Consider the following 25,175-nt stretch of genomic DNA (forward strand, 5'->3'; position numbering starts at 1 on the left):
TGTGTTTATAAGAGAGCACATTATCTCATAAACTAGATTTGAGATAATCTCTTCTGAATCCTATTTCCTTCAAGAACCAGAGTTGAATTTTCTAATTTTATTTTCGTTATGCTCTGATCTGCCAAAAGATACACAGTGTGTGTTGCCGTTCTTCCTTGAATCCACGCTGTCAAAAATGCCTGGACCCGCAGAACCAGAGCTGTGTACCAGCCTGGGCAACACGCACGGCTAGCTTTCTCCTCTCCTAGGGCTCTCCATACTTCAAAAACAGTCGTTTTCTCATGTATGGCAATAATAATCCCATCATCCAACAAATGCTTTTTAAAGAATGTTCATCATGAAAAGAGAATGTGTGCCTCTGTGTGTGCCAACTTTCTCATGCAACTCTCTGAGACCGCTGACCAATTTTCTCTATTGCAAAAATACATTCCAAATCCACCCACTTCTCTCCATTTCCACTGTTACGCCCTTGGGGCAAAAGCCACCACCACCTCTTGCCGACCACGCTCCACGAGCCTTCTCCTGGTCTTCCTCTGGTTCCCCGCCTATGGCCTATCCTCCACGGCAGTCAGAGCAACCTCTCTAAAAAATCATATCATATCAGATCATTCCCTTGCTTAAAATCTTCGACCTTCTTCATGGGCTCCCAGTACACACAGAAAAAATCCAAACCCCTTATCGCGATACAGCCCCTGCCTATGTTTCCACGCCATCGCGAGCCTCCCCTCGTTCACTACTCACCAGTCATCAGGTCTTCCTTCTGTTCCTTAAACACTTTTCCTCCCCGGCTTTGCGAGACTGTCTCTCTCTCATCGGTCTCTTCCTAAACCAGCCCACTCCTGGCCAGCCTATCAAAATCAGCATCCTCACTCCAGGCACTATCTATCATACATTCTGTTTATTTATTTGTGCTTATTTTTTGTCTGTCTCTCCCGCTAGACTGTAAGCTCCATGAAAGCAGAGATCAAGTCTATCTTCCTTTCTTCCTTCTTTCAGGACAGATCTTCCTCAACTTATGATGGGACTATATCCCGATAAAGCCATTGTTAAGTTGAAAACATCATGTCAAAAACGCATTTAATACACCTAACCTACCAAACGTCATAGCTTATTAGCCCATCTTAAATGTGCTCAGAAAACACATTAGCCTACAGTTGAGCAAAATCATCTAACACAAAGCCTGTTTTATAACAGTGTTGAATATCTCATGTCATTTATTGAATATTGTACTGAAAGCGAAAAACAGAATGGCTGTCTGGGTACAGGATGGTTGTTAAGTGTATCAGTTATTTACCCTCGTGACTGCGTGGCTGACTGAGAGCTGCAGCTCGCTGCCGCCGCCCAGCATCACAAGAGAGGATCGTACCACATATGGCTAACCTGGGAAAAGATCCAAGTTCACACTTCGAAGTATATAGTTTCTACTGAATGTGCATGGCTTTCACACCATCGTCAAGTCAAAAAATCGTACGTTGAACCACCGTCAGTTGGGGACCATCTGTAATTATTTTGTATCTATTTTGTGCAAGGCTAGGTCACTAGTAAACCAATGAGGCAAAAATCCCTTTCCTTATACGCTGCCATCCTGCCTTGTTTATCACTGTATACCCAGTACAAGGTGGCACTCAACAAATATTCATTGAATGAATGAAACACTGCAGTCATGTGATCCTCAAGCTGTACTGCTGTGCTTTACTATGCCTTTTAAAAATATTTTCATTAAGCCAATCAAGTTACCAATGAATGAAATCTATTGAGACTGGTCATATATATATATATAAGTAAAACACAGGCGATAATAATGTCAAAAATCTTAGTTCTAACACAGGTATTTAGAGCTGAGTGTTGTCCAAAGGCTACTTAATATGTACCAATCCTAGAAGAAGAAACTTTGCTTACCAATCCTAACCTCTTTTACAGTTTCTCATCAATCACAACTTCTCTGCACCACCCCACCCTGACAGAGAGAAGCGAACTGAGTTACCAGTTTTGAAACAGTTTTGATATGCGTGAACATATCTACAATTTCTGAATTCTCACTCCAAATATAGTCTAATTTTTCTTTCTTTAGTTTGATTTTGCTTTTTAACATAAGGCACATCATTTATCTACTCCATGGCTGGTAATGAAACCCCCTTGGCAATTACCTGTCAGATTTGTCACACCCAATTTACCACTTGCAGCAATTATAATAAGTAAAGCCCAAATGTGAAATCATTTAAGCTTCCTCTGCTTTTGGCTGGTAGGATGCCCTGAGTCCCACCCAGAGGAGCCTATCCCTGCCAACACCTTGACAGCTCACCTATTCTCAGGTCTGCTGAGATAGGACTGCCAAGTCAAGGAAGAGGAATCCTGGAAAACCACAATTGCAGCCCCCTTGTTCCACAAAAAAAGGATTTACTCTTGAACGTCTCCATGTAACCAAAGCACGCTCAATTTATATGCTGGCATCTAGTCAAAGAGATAACCCCCATACATGAAAAGACACAAGAAGAGTCAAATGGGGCTATTACCAGTTCAGGGATTATTTGTTTGATGTCTACATTCATTTGTCTACATGACTTCAAGGAGTTTTCAGAGTGTAAGTGTTCAGACAGCAAACACATGATCTGACTGTTCCAGAGGCCCCTAGAACAGAAGCATGTACTGAAAAGAACATACAAATCTTTGAGGAAGAGGAAATGTGATTAATGTAGAATATCAGGTCTGGGTTCTAAGACAAGTACTCATATTTACCTGTAAAGCAGAGGTATCTAGCTAGATTGGCTGGTCATTTCAACTGCCTACGGAGTTACTGTTTTTCTGTACAGCTTCCAAGGCCCCAGCCCAAAGGGACAGGGTCTGGGTACCTCTGTGTGTGTGTTGTTTCTGAGATAAAGTGATGATCTACCATACTTAGAAACTACTGATCTATAAAACCTAAAACGTGAACTCAAATACCATCAGAAGCCAGGCAGTTTAATGAGCAAAGCAGGTGAGTAAAAGACACAGGAAATAATGGAGCATGCATTCAAATTATATTCAGAAAAAAAAAATATCGCGGGCCAAATTTGGTTTGCTGCTCTTGACTTTGTTACTTCTGTATTTAGATTATAACTTCTTGAAGCTAGGCACCATATCTCATTCATTCCTGGGCCTGTTAGTGTGTGACATACAGTAGGTTCAATCAATGTTTGCTAAATTACTGATGAAAATGAGGTGAAATCCCAACTCTTCTGATATTATTAAAAGAACTGCCAGGAAAACTCCTTATTCACTCATTCAACCAAAAGTTATGACACATCTACTATGTATGTAAGGCTCTAAAGATACTGAATTGAATAAGATAGACAAGATTCCTGTCCATGTGGGGTTGATGTTTGGGGCAGAAGGAGAAAGAGACAGGGAATAGACATTCATAAATAAGGCAATTTCAGACAGTGATACCACTCAGCATTAACATGGCTGCATTTAGTCGCAAAGGTTGTTAAACCACACGGAAGACAGCGGAGGGTACTGGTTTCAGAGGAGGTGAAGACTACCCTCTTGGTGGGGGTAGAGAACGAATTTAGGTGGAGAGTTTCATGCCCCTGACCTCTGCCACCGCACCAGTTGACTGACCTTGGACAAATCACTTCATCGATCTGGAGGAATTAGATTAAATGGTCTCTAAGACTTTCTAGCCCTATGATTTTATATTCTACATTCTACGTATGGGCAGAATTTCACATTCTGTGATGGTCAGGCCCAATCTAGTGTCCAAATACTTTCAGGTACCACCCCTCAAGGGTTGGCTCGTGATATTTACACATTATTATAAATCAAGGATATTTTCTAGGCGTTTCCTGACTCCACCTCTACAGTTTACCTAAGGCAAAAACCACAAGCTCAGATATTTATTGCCACAGTGCAGTGGCTACTGGCGTGCCCAGACGAAGTTATGAAGCTGGCACTATCACCGGCCCTAGGGCAAAGGAAACCAAATATCAAGCTCAAGGTGATTAAGGAATTCAGAAATTAGTTAAATTCCCTCATTCAACAAACATTAATAAGAGACTGCAGGAAGCAAACTGGTCTGGTTCCTACGGAAAAAAAGCAAGCGCGCGTGCGCGCACACACACACACACACACGCCCTTCCCATAACCATCAGGACCCTGGTCTGGTGCAGACATGCTTAACCTGGGTCTCAAAGGCTCCATGAACCCTATGAAATTAAATGCCAAATTTGGGGTGTCTGGGCATATTTCTAAGGAGAAAATCCATAGCTTTCATTAAATTCTCAAAAGGGTCGATGAGCCATACTGAAGAAGGACACAAGACACTTGAGGCAAGGTCTCTCTTTGAGTTGTCATGCGAATCCCCTTTATATAAACAAGGAAACTGAGGTTTAGAGAAGTTAACGTGCCAAGACGCAGCCCAGAAGTGGCCCAGCAGAAACCTGAACCTTGATCTGACCATGGCCAAAGTCTGTATTTTTTCCTGCGTGTCATGCACTCTCACACTGTTTTCATAGCTTACCAAAAATAAAAATAAATAGAAAAAGGCTGTTTAAAAGAATGAGTCAGTGAAGCCCCCAAGGACTATCATCATGTTCTGTCAGGGGCAAAGGCAGAGTCAAGCCCACAATTTCCTAGAAGCTGCAGAAGCCAACATTGCCATTTCTCAACTTCTGCCTCCGCCCCACTAGGATAAGATGACAGAAGAAGTACAAGAGCCCAAAGTAGGGGTTTATGATTTCAGAGATTCTTTCCCTGAAGAAGTCAAAGCACATGAATCTCCTCAGGCAGTCCAATTCCCAGGTCACTATCTTGCACATCCCCAAGGCAGGAGTCGGGTAACTTTTTTCCCACCCCTTGAATTTGGTGGGTTTGTATATATCTCACCTTCTGAACTTTCCTCTGGGTTCAACTCTTGGCCTTGACCCCTCATATTCACAGAAACGGTTGTTTTCATTTCATGAGTCATATCAGGATGTATAAAAAGGCAACCTGAAAATCATGTATCAAACATGACAGAATTTGGAGGAAAGAAATATACACTAATGCATTTTGGTGTAATGGACAGAACGTGGTCTTTGGAATCAGGATTAACCTTGGGTAAGTAATGTTACCTGTCAGAACCCTGATTACACAATTTCTAAAATAGGGATAATGATGTTTCAGATTTTAATAACCAACAAATTTTTGGTGAGTGCCTACTTGTGCCATGCACTGTCCTAAGCTCTAGGGGTACATTTGCAAATGTAACAGATAAGGTTCCTTCCTTCATAAAGTGTATATTCTAGGTGGAAGAGAAAAATAGCCAAATAAATAAATAAGAAAATATAAAATCATTTTAATAACACTAGTCACATTAAAATAATAATAGCTAACGGTTCTTGAGCATATACAATGTGTCAGAAACTATTATATCTTGACTTATTTAATTCTCATAATGGAGGGACATAAGATTATTATATCCATTTTCTAGAGGAGAAGACTAAAAGGTTACGTAACTTGCCCAAAGTCACACAGCCAGTGAGTGGCAGGGCCAACCAAGACTGAAACCCAGACCATCTGACAGCAGCAGAACCTCATTCTACACCTACACCAGGTAAATTAACGCAAATAAAATGCATGACACAAATAGAGGGAGGTTGCTGCAGCTTGGCTGGTCAGAGAAGCTACACTGAGCAGGTGTCATTTTAGGTAAGCCACAAGTCACAAAAAGAAGCCAGGCCCAGAGTAAAGATCTAAAGAGGGTGTTCCAAGCAGGAAGAACAGCTGGTGCAAAGGCCCTGAGGAACAACCAGCCTGGGACAGAAAGAAGCCCAGCGGGTCTGAGCACAGTGGACGAGTCCGGGGAGCGCGGTAGATGAGTTCTCAGATACAGGCAGAAGCCAGATGGCGTGGGGCGCTGTCGGCCAGAGCACAAAGATTTCACTCTGTGAGCAATGGGGAGTCATGGAAGGGCTTTAAGTGGGGAGGTGACACAATCTGATTTACATTTTTAAAGTCTGAGTCCAACTGACGTGTGGAGAAGGAGAAGCCTGTGCAAAGTTGAAGTGGGGAGACCAGTTTGGGGGTATGGAAGTCCAAGCAAGAGATAAATGAAGACTTGATCTACAGTAGTAATAATAAAGGTGGGAAAAAGCGCACAAGCTCAGGATGTATCAGAGAGACGCCATGAGGATTAGATGAGGACGGACAGAACACCTAGTAGAGTATCGGACACACAGCAGACATTTACATACGTTAATTACCTTCCCTGTCTAACAGGAATGAGTAAGAGGCTTGGGATAAAACTATAAATCATACCCCAAATGACTAAGCCTCCCTGACACCCCCGCCCCAATTTCTCCAAAGAAGCCCATAGCTCAGAGAGTACCCTGGGAATGCACCAAGTTCAAAACACAATGGAGAATTGATCTATTAAAGGAGCTGGACTGTTAAATTAAAACCGTTTCTGTGTGCCAAGCTGAAACACAAAGGAACTAGTCTTCTTCAACAATAAAGACCAGTTAAGAGGAGACTCCAGTTACACAATCTCCTCTTCACCGTGAGGCACTTAGATGGAATTTTTTTTTAATAGAAAAGACAAACTCTTGAGTAAATGTAATAATTGTCTCAATAATGTGCCCCAACCACCCAAGAAGTTAAAAAAAAAAAAAAAAGGAAAAAAAGAAACTGGAAAATTGGGATTCTTCTATTACAGGATCGGTTCATTGCTGTCTCAAGTGTAGGCTATATTCACCCCAGTGATGGGATGATGCTATTTTGGAGATCTGACAGCCTGATAGCAATTCAAGAAGCAGAAAGATTACCTTCCAAGTATTAAAAAAAAAAAAGAAAAGAAAAGAAAAGAAAGAAGCAAACAAGCTAATACAACAATCAGAAGCTTGTCAATGAGGTCAACTGACTGAAATAATTTTCAGATGTTGCCCAAAATAGGTTCTTTTTAGAGAAGCCTTGCCTCAAAAATGTCCCAAACAGGCAGTCCTATGGTGACCTCAGTCATCTCAAAAATAGCACTTATTATATATTTTTCTCTAACAACAACAAAAACCACAACCAACTGATCTAAGGTAAACATTAATAATCACCGAAAATAGAGAATCTCCCTGTGCTTCCTAAACTCAAAAAACCCAAGCTCCAGGAATTAAACCCTCAGCTGAAAGCAAGCCCAGAAGAGGAGAGAAATTTTCTCCTCTGCACTGCCTCACTCAGGCAAAGATCCAGAGTGGAGAAGAAATTAGCCTTGAAGCTAAAACCCATAAAACGGGACTTCCCTGGTGGTGCAGTGGTTGAGAATCCGCCTGCCAATGCAGGGGACACGGGTTTGAGCCCTGGTCCGGGAAGATCCCACATGCCATGGAACAACTAAGCCCATGCGCCACAACTACTGAGCCTATGCTCTAGAGCCCATGAGCCACAACTACGGAGCCCACATGCCACCACTACTGAAGCCCGCACCTAAAGCCCGCGCTCCGCAACAAGAGAAGCCACCACAATGAGAAGCCGGCGCACCACAATGAAGAGTAGCCCCCGCTCTCTGCAACTAGAGAGAAGCCCACGCGCAGCAATGAAGACCCAACGCAGCCAAAAATAAATAAATAAATAAATAAAATTTAAAAACAATAAAATCCATAAAACTCTTATTCCGTTCTTTGAATTTTTAACCATTCATATCTTCTAATTGCTCTAGCGCAATGGTTCAACAAAAGATCTGCAAGATCAATACTATTTTCATAATACTATCATTTGTTTTTTTTCACTGTGTTGACGTTTGCACAGATGGTTCAAAAGAATGGTGAGTAATGCTGCAGGTACCTTAGCACAAACCAAGCCAAGAGCACCAAACTGCACTGGTAATCACTGTATTCTTCACACCATGCAGTCCAGTAAAAAGAGAAAAGAAAGTTAGTTTCACTTGAGAATGCCCCTGATGAAGCAGTAAGAAAATATTAACTTTATTAAATCTCATATGTGAAGTAAGCTGTCTTTCTTTTTAGTATTCTGTGTAACAAAATGGGAAGTATACAGAAGCACTTCAAAGTAAAATCGTTGTCTCAAAGAAAAGTACTTGTGTGATTATTTGAGTCGTGGACTAAACTAGCCACTTTTTTCATGGAACATCATTTTTACTTGAGAAAATGACTGACAAATAAAACATGGTTACTCAGACTTTATAATCCGGCAAACATTTTCTCAAAAATTAATGAAGTGAGGGACTTCCCTGGTGGCTCAGTGGTTAAGAATCCACCTGCCAATGCAGGAGACACGGGTTCGAACCCTGGTCCAGGAGGATCCCACATGCCACGGAGCAACTAAGCCCACGCATCCTAGAGCCCGTGTTCCGCAACAAGAGAAGCCACCGCAATGAGGAGCACGCGCACAGCAACGAGGAGTAGCCCCCGCTCGCCGCAACTAGAGAAAGCCGGGGCGCAGCAACAAAGACCCAACAGAGCCAAAAATAAATTAATTAATTTAAAAAAATTAATGAAGTGAGCCTGTCATTTCAACTGGCCACATTTGCTGCCAATGATGAAATCTGAGTTTTCAAGCAAAAACTGGAAATTTTGAAAATCTGTATTTCTCACCTTGCCCTTGACAACTTCCTAATACTTAAAGACTTTTCTGATAAGATCAGTGGTGATATTAATGAATGTGACTTCTGACATTGTATAATGAAATGTGTCCACATGTGCAAGATCTGCATAATTTAGTGAACCAGTAATTTTCCAACTGACTAAAGCCTGATGTTACAAAATCATGCATGAGTAAGAGATCCATCCAAAGTGTGAAACAGATCAACAGGCAATATAACAGAGGAGGAAAAGATAATTGCTATGGTCTCAGACTCTATGCTGAGAATAACCTTTAAGAAACTATGACTTGTTGAATTTTGGTGTAATATCAAAGAAGAATATTCACATTTCATAGCTGAAGAAGCAGTTAATATACTCCCCTTTCCATCAGTGTCTGTGTAAGGCTGGATTTTGTTCATATACTTCAACCAAACCAACACACTGCAACAAAATACACCTAATGAGAAGCCAGCTTCTATTAAGCTAGACATTAAAGAGATTTGCAAAAATATAAAACAATGCCACTCTTCTTGCTAATTTTTTGTATTGGAAATATGTACTTTTCATTAAAATATTATTTAGGTTAACATGTGGTGGATTTTTTTTTGCTATTTTTAATGAATTAATAAATATGTCTATATTTTTCAATTATAGTTCCTAATATGGTAAATATCAATAGATATAGCCCAGGTAAACAAAAGCTTTTTGGGGTCTTCAATAATTTTTAGCAGTAAAGTCAGCCCTCCATATCCATGGGTTCTGCATCCGCAGATTCAACCAATCACAGATCAAAAACGTTCAGGGGGAAAAAAAATTCCAGAAAGTTCCAAAAAGCAAAATTTTTAGGTTATATGCAAAACCTACGCCATTTTATATAAAGACTTGAGCATTCTTGGATTTTGATACCTGCAGGGGGCCCTGGAACCAATCCCCCACAGATACTGAGGGACGACTATATAAGTCTAAAAGGCTCCTGAAGCCAGTAAGTTAAGAATTTTTGGCTTACCACAAATATATAATAGCTGCCTTTTTCACACACACACCCTGCACAAACAAAAAGCAGAAAGAAGACAAACTGAATTTCTTTGGACTCTATTGTGCAATTTACTTAAGGCCCATGGGCCTTGCTAATTTGCATGTCTGATTTACTCCAAATCCTTTCCTCCTCCTCCTCTCTGGCAAGAAACCACAGACAAATTCCATTGCTATTTCACAACCCCCTGTTAAGCAAACTGCCATGCAGTGGTATAGACATGGAGCTCATCCAGCCTGGCAAACAGGGAGAAAGAGCTCCAGGGCTTTCCAGCCAAGGGCCCTTTTCAAACATTAAATCCACAAAACACGGCATTAGCTTGCTCAAAGCAAATAGTTAATTTGTCCTTTCATAGGAAATCAAAAGGACAAAATCACACAGCTAGAGCACTGCTTCAGCCTCCGCACTAACCCTTCACCATCCCCCTTTTCCCAGGCAAGTAAATGTCTAAACCATGAAGAATCAACAAGTCAATCAATCCATAACAAATATTTATACTGTCTACGTGAAAGAAAAAAAAAAAAAAAAAAGAGGATATATATGGTCACAGAAAGAAAACTAACAATACCGGTAATTTAAAAAAAAATAAAATAAAATAAAAAGCCCAAGTAAACTGTGCTATGTAAGTGTGAAGAAAGGACAAAATTAAAAAAATACGCACCAACATGACCAAGGGAATGAATAAATGGGAAGAAGAAAGTAGAAAATTAAATACAGGTACTAAGGGTAGCAAAGCTGAAAAATTAGTAAAGGACAGGACATTCTCAGACGTCAGTAATTGGACCTTTTGTTTAAAATTCCATTTCAACAGGGGGGAAATGGAAGATGACATTAGAATGATAGATTGTACCCAGGTTATGGAAGGTCCTGAAAGTCAGGCTAACTGGTCTAGAGTCCATCCTACATGTAATGAGGAGCCACAAAAAGGCTTTTGAGAAGGACAGGAACACAATGGAAATGAGCTATTTTATTTGCTGTTTTGTTTTTTAAACATTAATCTATTAATAATATGGTCTAGTTAAAAGAAACCAAGACAAGAGGCTGGGGGGCCAGATAAGGAGACTAAAAAGCACAGACAGACATGAGCTGGGCTTGAACAAGGAGATGGCGATGGAAATGAAAAAGCACCAAGAGCTACATCGAGGTAGGTAAATCTGGAACCTAACCTGGTGCCAAGAGAGTAAAAAAAGGTGGGACCATACACAGAAATAAAGAAGTCAAGGTCACTAACAACACATCTACTGAAGGCCTACTAAACTTCTTGCTGTGCTAGGCTGTAAATGAAATACGGATTTGGAGGTAAAGATATGAGACTTTAAACATGCCGAGGGAGAGGGGTATGGATATGACGGACTGGCGCTCAGCAGCCTTCCAATCTCCGATCATGGTGCCTTCCTGCGCTGCAGAGGATGGAAAGCTAAAAACGACATCTCCCCTTTGCAGCTAGGGGTTCTGGATGAGGATATGGCTCTACCAGTTACAAGGCTCCTTAGAAGGCAGAAATAAAATGAAGGCCATCTTCTTGCTGTTTTGACTCTTTCTGTAGGCAACACAGTCGTAGAAACACTGAAGATTTCTGCAACAGCATTCCAGGATCTGGCCAATAGCTCTGAGGTTATCCAATGGCTTCCTGATCCCTGATTCTTGAGTGTGACAGATTAGCAGTCCACCTGGTAGGCCAGTCTGTTTCAGTCTGTTTCAGAACCACCCCCAGAGGTTCAGCCTTCCATTTCTCTGGTCCTCTCAATGACTTCGTAAGAATCTATTTCCCTATCTTACATGATTTCTGCTTCCTGCAACTAAATGCAGACACATAAGTGGGTTTAAATAAGGGCAGAACAACTAAGTGAAAGCATTTGATGCATAGTTTTAAAAATGTAAGTAAAACTTGGGAACAAAGCCAGGCAGAGCATAGAAAATAGGTATTACCTGCACAGATGCGGCAGTCAGAGACCCCAGACTATGCTAATCCAGTCTCTAAGATTTCCACAACTCATCTTGGGAATCAACAAAGAAAAATCCTCTTAGCTTTCTTAAGGAATTATATCAACATCTTACATTTATCTGGAGCTTCGAATATGAGTAAAGACATTTTGAAGAGTTTTCACTTCATTTTACCTGGCAAAGGATACCAAAAGGGTGGGTATCATCATCTTAATTCTAAAAAATGAGAGAACCAAAGCACAGAGAAGGTAAACAATCTGCCTAAGGTCAGAGAGGTGGTAAGTTATTGGTCCAACTAAACTATTTCCTGCTTTAAACCTATTTTCTCTTGTTTGGTCTTCTGTCAGTTAACTCTAACCATGTCCTAAAGTAAATGTTAAAATTGTTGGTGTGGAAATATTAGGAGCCTAAGAGGGCTTGTAAAACCGCAGAGAATTCAATGGGGCCTAACTTACAACCATGGAAAAAATTAAAATCCCATGTGTAATTTTCTTCTCCAGTTTTAACCTAAAATGTGGTGTCTGTGGCAGACCCACTGTTCCTATGACACACTTCCAACACACACAGTCTGGGTAGCAAGTGTCATCCAACCATTCAGGCAGCTATTCATTTATTTTCCTATCACTCTAAGAGTTGGAAAATTAACAGTGTTGTGTTTACAAACCATCACTGGGCTATTACATAAAAGCTCAAATATGTTTACCTTACTCACAACTCCGGTATGAAGACGCTCAAAAGCCAAGTTAATATAAACCGATTCTGAGCAAATGTGCAGAAAGTAGCCCTGTTAGAAAGAGGTTAAGCTTTGACCTTCCCAACTTTTCCCGCAGAATGTACAATCCATCACGTACAGGGAAGATGTGAGGTGTTGGTAAGTACCCCTGTTAGTGAGAAATTCTGCTAATTATTACACCAAATAAGCATAGTTAACAGGCCATGGCCACAAGAGGGCCATGTTTCAGGGTATTAAATAGCTGCCTAGGGGTGGAGATGAATATATTACACTATGCCCTCTACCAATAAAACAATTTCCCTGACATCTAGAAAGCCAGTCGGCTGAAGCAATAACACAAGGGTTCCAGGACCCTGCTATGTGAAAAAACGATGCTTCAGTGCCATCTAGTGACTTGTGCCTTTTAAGTTGCAGAGTTAGGGCAACTGGCGATACCTTTAACCTAAGCTTGGAAGTACGAAAAGGAAACAGGAATAGAAGATATGGAATTTTGAAGGCCTCTCAAACTAAATACTTGCTTTTTAAAACACACATATATTCTTTTCTTTTCTTTTTTCTCCACCTCTGGAAAAGACAGCAGAGGGGTAGTAAATTAAGACCAAATAAAACCAAAGGCCTTGAACCCATAAGGCAAATAGGAAAATTAGCATACTCTATGTAATATATTAGCATACTCTACATAATATATTAGCATAATGCAAATGATTTTTTAAGAAGGTAGGAAAACTTACCAATCTATAGGAAGAGTTATCTGACAATGACTTTGAGGAGTTCCATTCCACCCTCTGACCCAAAATTACCCTTCCCATAGAGACTGTTTCCAGGCTGTTAACTTCTAACATTGTACCAGATAGATACACTGAATATTCCATACAAATATAGTGTATTTCCATAACAGTGCCACAGAAATCCATTTCTTTCTCAGGCTAATGGTGAAAAGAGATCTGAACTACATTGCTGCAGATACAGTAATGAACAAAGCAAAGTCACTGTCTCCTGGAGTTCGCATTCTAATAGAGGAAGATAGACAAAAAACAAACAAGAAAATATATACTATATCAGATGATGATAAGGACATCAAGAAAAATAAGACAGGGTAAAGGGAATAAAGAAGGCCATCAGGCAATGAGATGGACAGTGTTATTTTAGGGTAATCAGAGAAAGCCTCCGGAGAATGTAAAGCTTAAATAGAGACCAAAAGGAAGTGAGGTAACCAGCCATGCAAATATCTGAGGGAAGAAAGTTCTAAGAGAGAACCGCAAGTACAAAGGCCCTGAGGCAGGAAGCAGTTGCCTTGTCTAACAACAGAATGGAAGGGGGGACAGATCATACAGAAAGCCAGAAGGGTTTGTGGTTGTTTTTCTTTTTTTTTTAATAGCAGTTTCATTGAGATGTAATTCACATACCATATAATTTGCCCTTTTAGAGTTTATAATTCAGAATGTATATGCACAGTTATGCAATCATCACCATAACTTAATTTCAGAATATTTTCATTACACCAAAAAGAAACCCTGTACCATTAGCAGTCACTCCTCATTCCTCTCTCCCCAGCCCCTGGCAACCACTAATCTACTTTCTGTCTCTATGGATTTGCTTATTCTGGATATGAAATCATATAATATGTGGCCTTTTGTCACTGGCTTCTTTCACTTAGCATAATGTTTTCAAAATTCACCCATGTTGTAGCACATGTCAGTACTTCATCTTTTTACTGCCAAATATTCCACTGTATGGATATACCACATTTTGATCGTCCATTTATCACTGATGGACATTTGGGTTGTTTCCACTTTTTGGCATATTGGCATTTTTGGCATTGTGAGTGATGCTGCTATGAACTTTCACGTGTGAGTTTTGTATGGACATACATTTCCATTCATCTTGGGTAACTAGGAGTGGAGCTGCTGGATTGTAACATTACGAGAAACCATAAAAAGGTTTCAGCAGAGGAATGATATGATGTGAATTTTTTTTTTAATACTTGCTTTGGTTGCTGCACATAGAGAGAGGCAAGGAAAGATGCAGGGAGACTACTTAGGAAGCCATGGCAAGGATCCAGGAGAGAGATGCCAGTAGCCTGGAGAAGAAAGGCAGAGGTAGGGGTTGTGAGAAGTGGCTGGATTCTAAATACATTCTGAAGACAGAGGAGACAATTTGCTAACGGATAAGACATGGGATATAAAAAGAAGAGTCAAGGATGTCTCTGAGATTTTTGGCCTGAGCAACTGGAAGCATGAAGCTGCCATCCACTGAAGTGGAGATGACTGTAGGAGGAACAAGAAATATGAGCTCACTTCCCACTCCCTTCCTGGAGGGAAGTTCCCCCATGCTCCACTCACAGGGGTCCCTGCAATGCCTGATCAGAAGCAACGGCCTTATTTCTTATTTTGCCTATCCCTTTCAAGAAGGTCTATACCATAGCTCCAACCTACATCAAAGTCTCTTCTGAGCTATTCTGGACATTTTGTTTTTATAATCAACGAATCAAATTCCAATTGGCAGGACTGAGCAAAAAAACAGAAGAACTGAAAGCTACTTCAATGAAATAACCCATGACAAGATCCATCATAAGAAGTGGTTTTTGAAACTACATCTCCCAATTCCCTGGCAGTCCAGTGGTTAGGACTCAGCACTCTCTCTGCCAGGGGCCCAGGTTCGATCCCTGGCTGGGCAGCTAAGACCCTGTAAGCCACGTGGCACAGCCAAAAGGAAAAAAACTATTAAAAAAAAAAAACCCTACATCTCCCAAATGCCCATTCAGAAGTGCCTCACTTTGGAAGAACAGGAAAATTCAGGAAGAGGAAACCATGGTCCAAGAGGCCAGGGATGACTCAAAAGGAAGACCAATCCAACCCTAGCCTTCAAACATGACTGGCAAAAAGAGAAGGCACTTTTCCTCTCTGGCATCTCCAAGACCAAGAACCTGGGTTATTACATGCAGTATAATTTATGTTCTTAGATATCACAGCATCAAATATTTTATTAGAAATGAAGGGGGTGGAGAGAAGAGCCTAAGGGGAAAACATGAGTTCAAAATGCAAAATGTGTTTAGTCAACCCCATCACATACCTTTTCAAAGCGACTAAAATGTGTCAGCATACACTAAGACTCAACAACAGGACTGTTTTAAGATCATCTAAGCCATGATCACTAATACTTTTGAAGGCCCCAACTCAACAGCCAAATAAACATATTAAGTTGTACCCATATGTCACATTAAAGTTTCTTTGCAATAGAAAAATATGAGGGGATTTTTAACATTTTCCATTTGAACTCATTGGACTTTGAGAAGCTCATTTATGACTGACTATAATCTCAACAATCATTGGGCATACTTGGGAATTCTTGAGAAATCAGAAAATCCAACTTACAAATTAATCTCAAATTTAATAACATTTGATGAATACTAAATGTAACAACTTATGGAGCTAACAGAGGCTACCTTTTATAAACACATGTTCATTTCAATTCTGCAATTTTATGTTTATAATTTGGAGTCAACGCATGTTTTTCAAGTCTCGTACATTTTTACAGACCCCTGAAAAACTCTGGGGCCGAGACTGGTAGCTGCTGAGTTCTGGCCAATGGAACGTGAAAGGAAGTGATGAGTGCCATTTCCGGGTTTGGTCCACACAAAACTCCTAAGCACTTTTCTGCATGTTCTCTTCCCCTTCTGAGTGGCTAAAATGGAGATAACCTCAGGTGACCTTACAAGCAATGTACTGAAGATGGTAGAACCTCCTTCAGCTTGCATCCTTAAATGAACGCATGCAGGAAGCCATCCCACCAACCCGTTTCCCTACTCGTTACCATTACATCAGCAATAGAAATACATCAGCAAGAAATACATTTTTATTATGTTCAAGCCATTATACAGTATTTTGATATGATTTTTGTTACAGTGGTAACCTACCTTAACTAACATAAATCTGCAAGGCTAGACACAATGCCTAAACGTCCCATAGATAAATGACCCTGTTTAATGATTTACACCTTCATCTTTTTTACTTGTGCAATTACTAATTCCTAATAAAAATAATAGCTAACACTGTATAGCAGTTACCATGTATTTCATTTGGTTCTAAATGCTTTATGTAAATTAACTCATTTGATCTTCTTAACAACCCTCCTTGTAGTTACTATAATTATCCTTACTTGACAGATAATGATACAGGTCGAAAGAAATTAAGTAATCTGCCCAAGGTTACACAACTAGTAAGTGGCAGAGCCAGGACTCAAAGCCAAGTAGTATATGGAAGTGGCATCTATGCTTTTAGTCAGAATGCTATAAACATGGAGAAAGAGGTAAAAACTTGAATTCCAAAGTAGCTTGATTTTCTTCTCTCTCTTGCACAAGAAGGCAAGATAAATGGGCCAACAGAATATTCAACACTACTCCTCCATGTTTGTCCCATACATGTTCATTTTTAACCTTCAAGAGGACTTCAGATAACTCAGGACAGTTATGATTTGCTCTATCTAAATCCTGACTTTAAAAAGCCACCCACTGCATATGTGAGTAGATGGGTCCAAAAGTCAGTGGAATTATATACTCACTGGCATGAAAATGCAAATATCTCTGGAAGCAGCTAATAAGTAAATCTGTACTCTTCCAAAGAAGCAAGGATTAACTTCATTGTGGGTTAAATTAGCTGAACATCAGAAAAGGACATCCAAAATAAACAGTCATGTACTGGTGGTAGCCAGGGGTGATGTGACCGAAGACACACTTGATGAGGAATTCCAAATGTGGTCGTGAACATTTTCCTGATTCAAAGTAAACAGAGAAATAAGGCAAGTTTTGACATGGACAAGACATTTGAGATCATAAAAAAGCAGCAGCCTCACCAACAGGCCACAAGTCTAGATTAAATGCATATTTCAGATGACTCATGAACCACCCCCAAAATGACTCTGTACTCATGAGCCAAACAGAGGCCATTTCTCCACTTACGAAGCTGCCTGTCCATTCCACCAACGTTCTGCTGCACAGATTTGCCCCTTTGTGCAACAACCAGAGAATTTAAAAGAAGTATAAGATCCCCTTGGTACCAACTACTAGGATAAGACATAACTATCTAACTTCTACCTCATAGGAAGCCACAACCCCACTTCCCAAAACTGTCTCCCTAAAGGCAGAATTGACCAGCAGCCATGATGCTGAGTCAAGTGACATCTACCTATTCCTGTGCCCAGTACTGCACTAGAAATGTTAATATATATTATCTCTTCTAACTGCAAAGAATTTGAAACCAGAGCTCTACCTGGCAGCTAACAGAGAAGACAGGCAGACATGGAAATGGCCAAAATTCATGCAGCTGCTTTTGTGAGTAACCAAGTGAAGGACCCAAGGATGTCAGGTACTTAGATCATTTTAGAAAAGACATAAAATTGGCTCTGACACTGCAAGTGTGGAAGGAAATCCCAAATGTTAGAGACATTAATCAGTCACTGAACATCTACCTAAATACTGTACCTAGGCCTAAATACTGTGTGCCTAGGCCTGTGCCGGCTATTGGGGCTGACAGAAAAAGACACTGCAGCTAACATCTCATCATAGCAGCTAACAACAGCTAACATCAGTGAGCACTTACTACGTGTCAGGCACTATACTAAGTGCCTTAGCCTGTGTTAACACTTTTAAACCTCAAATCAACCCCATGAACAATCCGGCAAGAATTTCCAGACACAGGAGGAAAATATTGATACATGTCTTATTACAGTAGAAAGTCAAAACTTTAATATGAAACTATTATTTTTGGATGATTTCTAGGGATTCTTTATACCCTTTAGGCCAGTAAACAATTTATCCCTTGACTGTTACTAAATTGTTCAAAATATCCTCAGAACCTGACTTGTAAATATTATAAAACCTAACCTGTAAATGCAGTATGTTGAATGCCACCACATCACAATAACCACAAGGAAACTACTTTCCTTGACGCAACATTAAAATTGAGGAGTCTCATGGGTTTCATAATGGCATCTTTAAAAGAGGCACCTTTTCCTGTTTAAAAAAAAAATCCATAAAGATAAAGTGAGCCTTGTTCCAAAGTAGCAGGAAAAAAAAAAAGGTAAGTGAGAAAACAGCATTTTAATAAGAAGTTTCACAGCAAAAGATTCAACATGAACTCTACTGCTACTGAGAAGAAAGTAATTCTAAACAGTGTCAAAATTAGTCTTCATTTTTACTAAGAACAAAAGAGTTCCCATCTTTGAGGTCAGATTAAGGTAAGAGACAGGCTGGATTGAGCCATCCATCAGGTAAAATAAATGCTTCTGGACAGTGCCTAGACTAAACAGGGCCAAGAATTCCTAAGAAAAACACCGCTTGTAACAGTGGAGGTCAGCACAGAGGCCTGACCCAGTGGGGAGATGCCCTGTAGCTGTAGGTCTGGGGAAGGCTACCCTGCAAATTCTCATCCGACGCCTAATCAATATCACGCCTTAGGACCTGAACTGCTACTCTAAAATCAATATTACCTTTATTTTAAGTAGCAGGAGGAACAATGAGATGATCTTGTTCCTTATAAGTCTGTCATGGAAAATCTGGTTCATGGTGTGTGTCATCTTCTGTTTTTGCCTGGGAGGAACACTTTTGTGGGGCTTGGAGACAGTCTGGTACTGAAATCCAGAGACAGGAAAGGTGAAGGGGTAACACTAGCTCAGGAAAGCTGGGTCCTAAAAACTCCTTACAACCTAAGGAAGAACAAGGATTCACGAGGAGAGGAGTTCCCAGGCTTAAACCCATCGGCTCTACGCTGATGACTCAGAATTTCTATCTCCAGCCCCGACCTCCAGATTCTCCCTGCGCCACAGCCTAAATGACGGCCCCAGATATGTGAACGTCCAAAGGAGAACACCTGACTTCACACCCACGGCTGCTTCTTCCTCAGTCTTCTGATCTCAGTAAATGGTCACAGTGCAATCCATCGAGCTCAAAACGTGGACTTTATCCCTGATTCCTCTTTTCTTTCAAAACCCTTTCAAACCCTGTCAGCTTTGCCTCTGAAATATATTCTAAATCCTTCCCCCTTCTCTCCACCTCCATAATCACCACCTGGGCCAAGCTATCAGCTTAGCTCTCCCCCTGATTTCTCTTCCTAATTCTACCCTGGCCCTCCACTATTCCCCACACAGCAGCCAGAGTGATCTTGACAAAATGCAGATCAGATGCCGCCACCCCACACACATACACATACACACACGCGCGCACGCGCACACAAACTCCATCTTCAAACCCTCCAATGGGTTCCCATCAGGTTTGGCATTAAACCCAAATCTTTACCACAGCCTAGAGGCCCTAAAGTGATCTGGCCTCATTCCTTCCCTCTTTTGTCTCTTTCTCCTTAACGTCTGGTCACTGAGCATCTGAGTTCCTCCTACATGCCATGCCCCTGCGGCTGGAATGAACACCCTCCTTATCCTTCAGATCTCACATCAAAAGCCAACCTCAGACCACTCTCTCCACAGCAGGTCCCTTCCCTCAGTCATTGTACCATACTGTTTATCTAGTAAACATGGCCTTATTCATTATCATCTTAAATATTGTTTATTGCCTTTCTTCCTCTAATAGAATGTTAACCTCCATCAGAGGAGGGACTTTGGTCTGTTTGCCACCACTGAATTCCCAGAGTACAGTATAGCACTGAGCATATATGGTCAGAGATGGAATTTAAGAACAGGTAAACCTTTGACGTGCCCTACACGTGTCCTATAGAAATAGCATACATTTCTAACATTTTGCATGTGAAAAGAGTGAGATGTTCAAGAAGACGCACAAAGAAATAAATTCTCAACTGTGCATATGCTCTCTAGCCCAATTTTGAGCAGCAAATAATGACAGTGGAAGTTCAGAAGAAGTCTCAAATTGCCAATATCACATTTGCCTCTACAGATCAGTGAATTCAATCCTACCTTTCCCTATCTGTCCAACACAACACACACACACACACACACACACACACACACACACTTCTCACCAATCTCACGTAGTTCTCCCTCCATCAATCAAGAACTTCTAAACATCTCACTTCCTCACTTCCTAGATAAAACCTTTTGAGTCTAACTGAAGAAGAAAGGAAAAGAAGCTAACGTTTATGGAGTATATCCTACATACCGAGTATTGTGCTGAATGCTTAGAAGCTTTTTCACTGGGACGTAAATTATCATTACCCCACTTTCGGAGATGAGAAAACTGAGTCAGGCCCATGATTTGCCAGAAGACAAACAAATAAGTGGCAGAGGCAGGATTTAAATCCACATCATTCAAACCCTACAATCCCAATTCTTGCCAAGTCATCATTTTAGCAACAAAAATAATAAGCATACCAATATTATCTTACTTCTACTGTTTCAATTTGGGGATTAATACATCCTTTCACAAATAGGTCCATACCACATTTCACTGATAATGGATCCTTAGACCATAAACTTCTTTGTATGCAATGGAATCCCACATTATAAATAGGAAACTCCTTTAAAAGTTCCCTTACTTATAATTTATGGACAAAATATTACAGTTGTAAAGGAAAGTTTCACCAAATTTCCCTTCCAACATTATTACCTTGGCTTTACAAGTGACAGAAATTTGTCAGTTTAGGACAGTATGATCACAGGGACAAATAATTTTGTTTAGCATAACTCATCTCAAACATCCAGAGAGCTCAGGACAGATACCAAAGTCAGATGATCCCCTTGAAAGGCCAATGTCTGTGGTCAATCTGAGCTTCCGTATTATTACATGATTTGATTCTAATACTGCTAAAAAGCAAAAGCAAAAACACTACATTAAAATAGCTCCCAAACACAATCTGTGGGGTTTTTTTTACATACACCATGTGTAAAATTAAATTTAATAAATCAAATTATTTCTTGTCAACATTTATTCATCATCAACAATAAATATTTTCAATAATACTACATAATACCATGAAATCTAAAAAGGTTTATCACTATAAGAAAAATTTACATGCAAAGTACTGGCAGAGTGGCAAAACAAATTGGCTTGGCATGTTCACTTTAGCCCTTTTCTATACTGGAACTTATTCGAAATTCTCTAAATATATCAGCTCAGATAAATATCTCCCAAACCTTTCCTAAGTAATCCATATACTGCTGCCATTATATTAACTTTCTCTGTGGATCATTATTAAATAAATATAACACAAGCCTATTTAAAATAGCATTGCATAAAAAATAGATAAATCACATATATTGTTTGAAAATAACATATTAGGATATTTGGTTCTTTGCTATTCAAGTCTCTATTTTTACAGATAATAAAATGAGGGCTTTTAAGGCAAGTTTAATAATGAGATATTGATTAAATTAAAACCTTAAACTTCTGATGGCAAGAAACCATGATTTTATATGGTCATGAATATATATATAATTGAAGAATATATAAATGTATAACTGAATCACTGCTATACAGCAGAAATTAGCACAACATTGTACATCAACTATACTTCAATAAATTTTTTTTAAAAAAAGAAACCATATGACTTTTTAGTCTCTTTTAAGGACTGATTAAAACTTGGCTTTTTGTAAGGTTACTGTCTACAAAAGGAGCCTTGCTCTTGTGAAAAGCTACTGCAAACAACAAAATATCACCAAATCAACAACTCTTCTTTCCCTTCATTTTTTTTTTCCTTTCTTCCTTTCTCTCTCTTTTTTTTTTTTTCTTTCTGTTTTGCTTTTACGATCATAGAGTGGTGAGTTGTTTGGCATCAGGTTCAACCCCAAATGACAAAAACCCACCCACTCTCTTTCCCACCCTAGCATGCTCTCCGGATGTAAATATTTCATGGTATTACCATGATTCACTCAATGCTTATACTGTCTGATCAAGCCTCTGTTTCTGTCTGTTAGATACTCTGGAGGATAGAGTTTTTGCATGTCTGCTGCTCAGTCACATAAAGCCCTTGCTTCTCAAAGGTTCTTCAAAGTTCAGTAATTTATTAAACACTGTGCTGGGGTTGGTAAGCACTCACAGAAATGCATAACTACAGAATATGTGGACCTATTAAAGAGTTTCCTTAATAAAAAAGGTGACTTTAGAGAAAATGACAGAAGTGTTACTTAAACTAGAGGGGCATACTCTCAACAACTGAAGCTATCCTAGGCTGAGAGGCATGAGCTAAGATGAATGCAAGTACCTGGTTACAGGTAACGGTCACTAAGCAAACGCACTGTGAAATAGACTATTACGGAAGTCTAAAATCAGAACTCAAGTCCCAGATTTCCCCTTTTTCAGTATAATGACTGGTCAGGTCTCCAGTTCTCCTCTTTCTAAATACAACTGAAAATTTGCAATTTCAGTGAAATACTTTTGAAGCTGTAGGCCAATAATATTTTTAACTGAATGATATTACTCCCAAAGTCTACTCACTATGCTTACTCCTTCCTATTGACCTCTGAGCAATAGGTTGAGAGGACATTGAAACAGAATCACATAAAACACATATAGAAGCAAAGTAATAAAAAAAAAATTGAGTATATATTTTGACCAGCAAGTACTGAATTCAAATTCATCAGGAGCCGTAGGGAATACATAAGCAGACTGCAACATCATCCTATGTTCACAGGCTACAAAACCTAGTTAGGTGACAAAGCACACATTGAGTGCATAGAGTGAGACCCAAAACAGAATGAAATTCATTGCTAAACTGAGCGGGAGTCTTCGAGGGCCACAGTAGGTAGACCCAAGCCAATCTGAGCAACAGTAGTCAAGGAAGAAACTATTTTCTACTTATTACATTTTGTTTTCTTAATTTGATTTTCAAATAAACCTTAGGAAAAGAAACTCTGATACCCAGATGAATGATTAACACAACAAATTAACTTCCGGTTAAACATGGCAGATACAAAACATGCTCTTAGCTCCCTCCCAAAATCTCACAAAAATGCCTGTAAAGAAATCAAAACAAAATAAGCCAAAAAACAAAAACAAAAAACAACAACACAAATCTTCAAGGACGAAGCAAATGAGAGAAAAGATAACAGCAGATAAAAGATGTCAGCCCCACATTTTGGAAGATGAAAAGGGAGTGTTAACTAATGTAATAGAACAGGAAAAGTTGAACCCTACTGGCAGGGCAGGGGTTGAGGAAGGAAAGGGGAAGATGAATAAGGGTGGAGCTGATTCATTCCACCATCTCCAGAAAGGCTCAGGAATTACAGCGACCAGGTACCTCTGATGGCAGGTGCATTTCAGAAGTGGAGCTGAAAACAGGAAGCCTGGTTAGAAGTCTACGAACAGAAATTAGACAGCATGTCCTTTCTCTGAATCCCAATCATCAGGTAGCCAACACAGTCCTGACCAAGCAAAAGATGGTTTACTGTCTGAAAGCAGTTGGCACAGGGAGTTCTGGAGCCTAAGTACCCAGCCCAGCTGAGGGCATAAGTAAGAGCTGCATGTCAGCTCTTAGGGCCTTCTCTTCTTCTCTGGGTATCTGTAACTTCATGAAGGAGGGCCTTGCTAGGGTCATTTTTCAGCTCTTGGGCTGGATACTCAGTGGGCTTTTTTGATTTCAAAATTCATGTCATATAGATCAAGAAAATTACCTTGTATTATTTGATAATTTCTTCCCTTCTGATATTTTTGGTTCTTACTCTACAACCCATATAATCAGATATTGGACCACTTGGACTGACCCTAATTTTGTATCTTTCCTCTCTAATCTTCCATTGCATTGTATTTTTGTTCTACTTTCTGAGTTCTACTTTATTTTCTAATCCTATTGAAATTTTAACTTTTGCTATCATATTTTTAATTGGGTCTCTAAAGGCTCTCCCCCCACTTTTTAACATTTTACATGGAAAATTTCAAGCACACAAAAACAGAATTAAATAATAAGCCCTCAGGTACTTATTACACAGCTTCAACAATTATCAACATTTTCCTAATCTTAACTTCTCTATTCCTTTACCCCACCTTTCCTTCTGAATTACCTCAAAGCAAACCTCAGGCGTCATAATTCAATTGTAATTCTTCGGTATGTACCTCTAATACATAAGGACAACCTTTTTTAGAAAATATAATCACAATACGCTATCACAACTAACAAACTTAACAATACGAATGCTCCTTTTTATTAATATCCTATTCCTGTTTCATATACGTGGCATCTTTCCTCATCTCTTTAAAAATATTAGTCATCATTTGTTTTGAAGTTTTGTCTTCTGTTCTCCACACTGTCATATTTCTCTGGGTTCCCTTCCTTCTGTTGTTTGCCTTGTATTGTCATTCTTGTTGGAGGCATTCCACACACAGTGTTTCGTGATCCTGGCCTATCCGTTCATAATTTCAAGTGAGGCAAACCAAATGGGATTGAAAGCACTGTGTGCAGAAAATGAGTTTGTCAACTGGTGGACCCTGCTGTAGGGTTATACGATGGAAACCTGGCCTTTTCTTTAGATATCCCCAAATGTCAACCTACATATTTTTCTTTGGGCTGGTCAACTTCCTTGAAAAGGAATCCTCACATCTCCTTCTCTGGTGACATCAATTATATAATCTCTCTAATTAACAGAGACCACAAAGGGCAGACCCTCATTGGCTTCCAGTCTGAGGAAGTAAATATGATATATTTGGACCATATGGTTTGAAATTTCAATTAGTAATAAAAATCCACATTTTCAACTTCGAAAAATCAGAGTATCTGCAAACACTGGGCCCACATTCACACACTGAAGCTAAGTTGCAGCTGGCCCCTGCAGGTGGTATATGTACTTCTTACTTTAGCACTGGCACCGCCAGGCCCTGCTGTCCCTCCTAGGTAGGTAAAGTGTAAGCTTCCTGCTATAATGAGATGTCACTGCATAAAAGGAAAATACATTTGTAAAATATACTTAGCTTTATTTTATTCTGGGATATCCTGGAAAAGAGCTGACTGAATAATCCAGCCAATGG

General features: G+C 39.8%; 1 protein-coding gene across 4 annotated transcripts in view; it reads right to left on the reverse strand.

Annotated features, from left to right (window-relative positions):
• Positions 1-25,175, reverse strand: part of FTO (FTO alpha-ketoglutarate dependent dioxygenase) — a 374,801-nt gene that overhangs the window by 302,674 nt on the left and 46,952 nt on the right. The window contains exon 1 of one of the 4 annotated variants that reach the window (XM_082366670.1): positions 16,817-16,841. The exons of the other annotated variants lie outside the window; for them this stretch is intronic. Within the exon in view, the coding sequence (XP_082222796.1) occupies positions 16,817-16,822 (6 nt within the window). The 5' untranslated portion in view covers positions 16,823-16,841. Of the gene's footprint in view, positions 1-16,816; positions 16,842-25,175 lie in introns of those variants that run through there. 4 annotated transcript variants of the gene reach the window in all.

Source organism: Balaenoptera borealis (assembly GCF_965194805.1).
Source record: "Balaenoptera borealis genome assembly, chromosome: 19".
In the NCBI taxonomy this organism is placed as follows: Eukaryota; Metazoa; Chordata; class Mammalia; order Artiodactyla; family Balaenopteridae; genus Balaenoptera; species Balaenoptera borealis.